This window comes from Vespa crabro, chromosome 1 (assembly GCF_910589235.1).
Source record: "Vespa crabro chromosome 1, iyVesCrab1.2, whole genome shotgun sequence".
Lineage (NCBI taxonomy): Eukaryota > Metazoa > Arthropoda > Insecta > Hymenoptera > Vespidae > Vespa > Vespa crabro.
Window position 1 is genome coordinate 4627501 of NC_060955.1, and position 7993 is coordinate 4635493.

Consider the following 7993-nt stretch of genomic DNA (forward strand, 5'->3'; position numbering starts at 1 on the left):
TTAAATTATACCTTTTTCTTCTTTTCTTTTTTTAGTTAGACTGACTTAATGACATCACGAAAGACATACACGAAACAAACACATATACGTATTTATACATGGATTTATACAGTTTTTCTTTCTTCTTCTTTTTTTTTCTCTCTCTCTTTTATTTCTTTTTTTTTTTTTTTTTTTTTATTACACTCGCCGACATTCGAATGCGATTCTACATCTTTCTTCATATTGTGTAGATTTCTTGAATTCCTTATATATTATATATACTTATACATATATAAATATATATGTATACATATGTGTGTATATATATATATATATATTTATATATTTTATATTATACTTGTGGATATTTCCGTGTTATGATAAAGGAGCGTATCACTTTGGACGAGCTATTTAAATGAGAACGTTCAAAATTTTGTGCGTCGAATTATCGTCGAAATTTCGCTCTCTCCATCTTTCTTTCTCTCTCTCTCTCTCTCTCTCTCTCTCTCTCTCTCTCTCTCTCTCTTTATCTTTCGCGAAAGCTCGTTTTATCGTTCCCGAGTATATTTGAACGAGCACGAAGTTATTTTTCGTTTCCTTGGATCAACAAACGTTCTCATTTAAATTACCGTACCTATGTTGCCTGCGCGGCCCTTCACCTCGGCCCTTTTGATCCACGAGTGAACTCTTACAAACGTTTTTTTCTCTTTTTTTCTTTCTTTTTTCTCTTTTTCTCTCTTTCTCTCTCTCTTTCTTTCTCTCTTTCTCTCTCTCTATCTCTCTCTCTTTCTCTCTTTCTCTCTTTTTTCCGTTTTATTTTTACGTAGATGCATTTTGTCTCACTTCTTTTTTTTTTTATTGTTTTGTGTTTCGTTTTTCCTTTTTTTTTCTTTTTGAGTATGCCTTTAGGCCTATCTTTCGTAATATTTTTTTTTTTTCATCTACGTAAGTTCTCGTTATTCTGTTTTTGGAGTTTGGATTTCTCCTTTTTTTATCTGGGAGATTTTATCTTCTTTCGAATGTGCACATTTGTCTCTCTTTTTATCAAATTTCGATCCGTAGAATTAGACACGGATAAGAACGTAGATTCCATTTCGATTTCTAATCGCCAATCTAAATTTTTTATAATGCATATCGTGTAAATGAATTATATTTAATGAATTACATCATTTGTGGAATCTACGAGCTCGTTCGTGATAAAGCCTAGTATTGTATATCGTATTTTGTTTAGGTGAAAAACTTTTTTCACGGCACGAAGTATTTTGAAAATGAAATCGTAGCGATTAGTGAGTTGTGATTTCTTCTTCCTTTTTCTTCCTTTTTTGTTTTTCTTTTTTTTCTATTTTTTTTCTATTTTCTCTTTTCTTTTTTTCCATTTCTCCTCGGAGAGGAAAAAAAAACATAAATTTTGATTTTTCAATTACGAAAATACGATCCCCGAACAGACAGGAAAAACACAACAGAATTTTTCATACGTAAAAAAATCTTTTCTTATTCTCAAATTTTATATGTATATACTTACATATATACAGACATTTTGTAGATATTCTTTTTTCTTCCTTCCTTTTTTGTTTTTTTTTTTTTTGTGGCATACGTCTAGTAGAATATTTGAATTAGTAATTGAATTTGATTTTGATTTCTTATTTTTGTTTACTTTGTTTTATTATACTTTTCTTGTTTTTTTTCTTTTTTTTTTTTTTGTTTTCTTTTTTTCCGAAAGTGTACAGTACATACTATATTATTGTTATAGCGTGTGTCTTTTATATTTCTATGTAGCATTACTCTCTAATATTCTTTTAACGAACGCGAGCATTCCTCAAGTTGTTCTTATTCTTCTTCTTCTTCTTCTTTTGATACGAGCATGCAAGCTGCTGTTTATACTATGTATGTAGAGAATATGATAAAAGAAATTTTTTCGTTGTGACGTGCATCATATGGATTATGAAATTTATTATTCGCGCCTATATACTTTAATATAGAATCACGAGAGCTCGACACGTGAATTTCATTTAATAATTCTTCGAAACGCGATAAAGGAAACGAGGGAAAGATTAAAAAGGAAGGAAAAAAAAGGAAAAAAAAAAAAAGAACAAAAAACAGAAGAGATAAAGTAAAAAGAAACGAACAAATAGTGAAATATATAAATGAAAAAAAATTAAAGTGCTTAAATTATTCGCAAAAAATCTCACTATTCCTTTATCACGTATATCGAACGGACGTACGTAGAAATTTAGATCGTCAGATTAGTTGGTGAATGCGATGTGTTACGCTTAGATCATCGAAAATAATTCGCATCGAGACTCGGAGTACTGCGAGAAAGGAGAATTCGCACGAAACGAGCATGCTAATCGAAGAATAGAACATTTCAATGAAATTAATATATATATATATATATATCGATTATTGTTAAATTGAATAAATAAATAAATAAATGAATAAAACAACAAAAAATAAAAATAATAAATTTTAAAGACATTCATGTTATACGTATACGTCTACTACGTTCTTACGTTCTTCGCTGTTCGATATCAGAACGAAAGAGATTTCTATATACGTAAATACATGAATATAGATATTTATATAGGAAATGGAAAATAAAATTCAACCCTAACAACATTTGTTTCGACAACCGGCCAGACGACGATTATGGATCAACATTCGTATCCATTATTATTCTTTCTCAAAGTAGCATAAGAAAATTCGTTTCCCATAGACGCGTAGCTTTATTTTATAAATACGTATAAAAAGAAAAGGATATACCATATGTTTTCTCCGTAAATATATACTTTTAGCTCCTTCTTAACCGATCCGAAAGGAATGGCAACAACCAACAATCTGATTATCGTCCACCATTGATCCTAAAAATTTGTCCTGTATTATTATATTCGAACTTGAAATCTTCTTTTTATGATTCATTATTATAATAACTATTATTCTCTTTATCTCTCTATCTATCTATCTCTCTATCTATCTACCTATCTATCTCTCTTTCTCCTTATATATATATATATATATATATATATATATATATATAAATTAATTATATACCATAGCAACACACAAATTGGAAAATTTGTTTGAAAATCGTTGAAATCGTCGTAGTATAAAACACGCACAAATATATATATATATAAATCGAGTAGTCTATCAGTTCACTTTAATGTATAATAGTAAATGTAAAATAGTTTTATTTTTCTTTGCTCTTGCTCGTTAATCTAGTATTACGTATTTATTTACATTTCTTTCTTTTTTTTTTTTTCTTCTTATACATTACGACGAGTTCGCCTAGCATATATAGTAGCAGTTTCTCTCGAGTTTCTCGAGCGCGATATTAGGAAGTAGTAGTAGCGTAGATTAGAAGTGCGCCACCACGACTACCGCCACCATCACCACCACCGCTACCACCACTACTAGTAGCATTAATAGTAGTTGTAACAGTAGTAACTATAGTAGCACAAATATCAACACATCCTTCGTTATACGTTCGCATGACGATTCCATTGTCGTAGTTGTTCAACGTTCCTAATTGTTCCTGTAGTCTGCATTCCCCTTTCCTCACCACTCACCCCTTCTTCAATTCGCTCGCATGGCGCTTTGGCAAGAATGTCATTTACGTGGCTTACCACCCCCGTTTTTTGCATGACGAATGCTTTTCTTCACTCTCTCTTTCTTTCTCTCTCTCTCTCTCTCTCTCTCTCTCTCTCTCTCTCTCTCTCTTGCTCTCTTTTTCTCTCTCTCACTCTTTCTTTTTCCCTCTCTCTTTCTTTCTCTTGTTATATTTACCCGAGGACGTATTACAGAGTATTAATTTGCCTACAAGTACAAAATTGCCTAGTTTTCTTGTTATATCATGTAACGTACGTTGTAAGAAGAATAAAAAAAAAATATATATATATATATATGTATATATCTTCATACAATTTTACAAATTATAAGTCAGTTCTCTGTAATGGGCTCTCCTTCTTTTCTTTTTCTTTTTCTTTTTCCGTTTGTTGTTTCTTTCTGTCTTCTTTTCTTTTTCTCTTTTATTTACATACGTATATGCGTGTATGTATGTATATATAAATATATATACACGCATACATTTATTCATTCATATAAGTACACATACACACGTAGTTACGTAATATATGTACACGTTGTTGATCTTTCGCACTCTTTATCCGCACGACTTACATTAATTCTTTAACGAGCAGTTACGTTTCCTTTACGATGACGTATTATAAGGTATGACGTTACTCTTTCATTCTTTTTTACGATCTCTGAGTTGTTACCTACTCTCGTTTCAGAATAATGGCGAATCGTAGCGTTTTATGTGAGAAACTGGTATGTATATATGTATATACATAGATACGTACATGCATATGTACATATCTAGATACTTTCATACATACGTACGCGACAGAGAAAAAAGAGTGACTCGACTTTAATCGCAAAGGGATCGAGAGTCCTAGGCCAGTGGTGCGCAAATTATTTATGATTGATCATCATCATTTTTATAGACAGAAATTCTACGCGAGCTTTACATTTCTTTTTCTTTTCTTTTTAATTTTTTCTTTTCTCTTCCTTTCTTTTTTGGCGAATATAAAATATAAAGCAATAAAGACATTCTTTTTTCTCTTCTTTTTAATTTTGATATAAAACGAAGGAATGTATTGCTTTTAAATGTGATTATTTGTATGCATAAGATTCATGAAAATACCGAGAACCCTCTTTAATATTTCTTTTTTTATTTTTGTATTAGTGAATATATGTATGTATGAAAGAGGGTGGTAATAATATAATATTTATTTTCTTTTGAAAATGAAAAATGTAATTATTTCTATGGAAAAAAATTCATGAAGATTTCGCGGATCTGTATATCTGTGTGATTTTATCTTTATTTGAAAATCTTATTATTATTATACGTACCTAGAATTCATAAAAATTTCAAAACCTTAATATCAAGACTCATAATTTGCGTACCGTTGATCTAGATGTTTCTTTGAGAAAATTTCTGATCCAATAGACGTCTATACGATGGCTCCCTATCGATAGTGTCGAGTGATTCTACTCAAAGCATAATTAAAAAAAGATTTTCGAATATGATCGTCGTACGGACATTGAAACTCGTTGGAAAAGAAACGTCTCTTCTCTTTTCTCTTTTTTGTGTTTCATGTTTCTTCTTTTTTTTTTCTAATATTTTTATTTTATTACAGAAACACGATCTCAACTTGGAGATTCTAAAAAAGAAAGAAATCGATGATATCAACGAAAGTTTCACTGTCCTCTCATTATTACAGCGAAGAGACAGTAACGATCGATGCTGTACGAGTCATCCTTTTAATTGCTTTCTCTTTTTTCTTTTTCAGACTTAAGTAGGTATATACATGTATATACATTCATTACATACATACATACATACAAACATACATATATATATATATATACATATACATGCATGCATATATATGAATCGTGAAACTGGGACTCGCTGGCATCGATCGTGTCTCTTACGCTTTTCCGTGTCGTTTATACGAATCATTTATTTAGAGTTGACGAGTGCATTTTCATTGTGTTTAGTATAAGTGGCATGTAATCTACGAGGTACCTCTTAAAAAGAATAATTTCGTTGTGAGAGTAAAAACATTAGTTAAAAATTTAAATATTTTATTCGTTTCCATTCAAATGGATCACCTTGTAGATTCTTTCGCTTATATATATATATATATATATATTATATGTACCAACTCGCTTAAGAATATATTGTTCGCAAAGTAATCATCCAGTCGATGTTTCGCAATAGATATAATATAGCTGTTTGTTTGAAAAGTGTGCTTTTTGAATGGGCAAAAATATTGGACAAATATTACGCGTAAACGTATCATAGGTTGTGCTTCACAAAACTGAAACTACTCCTGCTGGCGATTGAGATCAAGGGCGAAGGAGGCGTTGACAGTAAGATCTCGATCAATCCACGTGGTGCCAAGATCGCTGCAAATACTCAGGGATTCTTTATTGCTCAATCCGCGGACGAAGTCAAGCGGTAAGTTACTTCGAAAGTTTCTTTTCTTTTCCTCTTTTTTTTTCTATTTTTCTTTTTTTCTTTTTTTTTTTTTCTTTTTCTCTAAATATAAAAAAAATTATAATACAGTTCTATCAAAATTAATTGAAATGACAATTTTTGATCCAACAAAAAGAAAGGGAAAAAAAAGAAAAACAAGATTAATCTACGACAAAAAATTATTTTAAAACAAAATCTGACAAATTTAATATCCTCTCTCTTTCCATTCAATTTTCAGGGCGTGGTTCTATTGCAAAGCATGCCACGATGATATTAAAGACGAGACACTGATCAAGAAATGCAAGTGCAAAAACTGTAAGTCTTTCCATTCATTGATCTATTATAATTCAAGTACCAATCATACTAAAAGCAAAAACATTTTTTCTTAAAAATAACAAAAAAAAGAAAAAAAAAAAAGAGAGAAATGAATTCTTATCAAATCTTCTGCCAACTAACTCAGTTCGGATCGTCTTTGCCAGAGATACCGAGTGCATAACGCAATAATACGATAACGATAGACGGGCGTCTGTGCACAAGGTAATATACTATTTGGAAGGTGCATAAAAAGAACGTCGAAAGGCAAAGAGCGAGCCTTAGATCGGTCCTGTTTTTTATTATTTTGATTATAATTATTACTATTATTATTCTTATTATTATTATTATCATCATCATTATTATTATCCTTATTATTTTTATTCTTATTCTTATTATTATTATAATTATTATAATTAAGATTTAAAGCGACATGATATCAAACGAGATATCTCCCCAAAGTTTTTTTCTACTTCTCTCATTGAGAAGCTCGCCTGATTCATAAATATAATTATCTGCCTAGACGAGAGTCGATCTTGAATCGACTTTAAAATATTATGTACGATCCGACAAACACTGCGCAATGTGCTTTCTTCATCAGAATAATTAATCTCCCTCTCTTTTTATTACTTAATTATCTATCTCTGTCTGTCTCTCTCTCTCTTCCTCTCTCTCTCTCTCTCTCTCTTGCTCTTTCTCGCGCTTTTCTCTCTCTCTCTCTCTCCCTTTCTCTCTTTATCTCTTCTCTAATAATCAATCCTTAAAATGAGAGATCCATCCCCTATCTCTAATAATCTATTATGTTTCTACTATTAAGAGACGTTTCAGTAATTACTGCGACGATTAACGAAGTGACATAATTGTGACCACTGTATTTATCATATATGATTTAGTGGGGCAGCAGCAGCGCTCCTGGGGCCGGGACTTAGGTAACGTCTTACACACGCTCGCTTGGTCTGATAATAGACTTTTTTTTCACCCTATCGTCTAACAAACTGTTCTTTTTTTTTCTTTTCTTTTCTTTTCGTCGTTAACTTCTTCGTAAAACCCTCTACCCTTTTGCAAAAAATTTGTCTCTTACTCCTCTTTTTTACACTGTACTGGCCAAAAGATCGTTCTTCTTCTTCTTCTCTGCTGTTTCACTATCCTGACTATGCTATCTCTCTCTCTCTCTCTCTCTCTCTCTCTTTCTCTCTTTCTCTCTTTCTCTCTTTCTCTTTCTCTCTCTCTCTCTCTTTCTCTCTCTGTCTCTCTTTCTCTCACTCTCTTTCTGCGTTTTTACGACGTTCTGTTTGAAATGACTGTCTGTATGGCATATCTGCAAGTTTCCCCATTTCTCTTTCTCGCTGTCTCCCTCTTTCTCTGTCTCTCTGTCTTTCTGTCTTCTTGTTTCTTTTCTCTTTCTATTTCTTTATATCTTTATCTATCTATATATCTATCTATCTCTATACATTTTCCTGTATGTAACCCCACGAGAATGCGTATGCTTTCAAGTTTCTAAATAGCTACCCAAATATGTGTGTGTGTGTGTGTGTGTGTGGGTATGTGTTTGTATCTATGCTATGCGTGCGTGCATACGTGTGTGTGTGCGCGCGCGCGCATGTGTGTGTGTGTGTGTTGTGTGACATGAGCAAGGAATAATTACGAAACAAAAAAGGA

General features: G+C 31.7%; 1 protein-coding gene across 50 annotated transcripts in view; it reads left to right on the forward strand.

The window, feature by feature from the left end:
- The window catches only part of LOC124425408 (calcium-activated potassium channel slowpoke), a 75558-nt gene that overhangs the window by 49225 nt on the left and 18340 nt on the right, over positions 1-7993 (forward strand). For 26 of the 50 annotated variants that reach the window (XM_046965735.1, XM_046966125.1, XM_046965709.1 and 23 more), the window contains exons 13-15: positions 5849-6004; positions 6261-6337; positions 7228-7263. In XM_046965735.1, the coding sequence (XP_046821691.1) occupies positions 5849-6004; positions 6261-6337; positions 7228-7263 (269 nt within the window). The remainder of the gene's footprint in view (positions 1-5848; positions 6005-6260; positions 6338-7227; positions 7264-7993) is intronic. The other 24 variants (XM_046965841.1, XM_046966095.1, XM_046966106.1 and 21 more) reach the window with 1 other exon arrangement.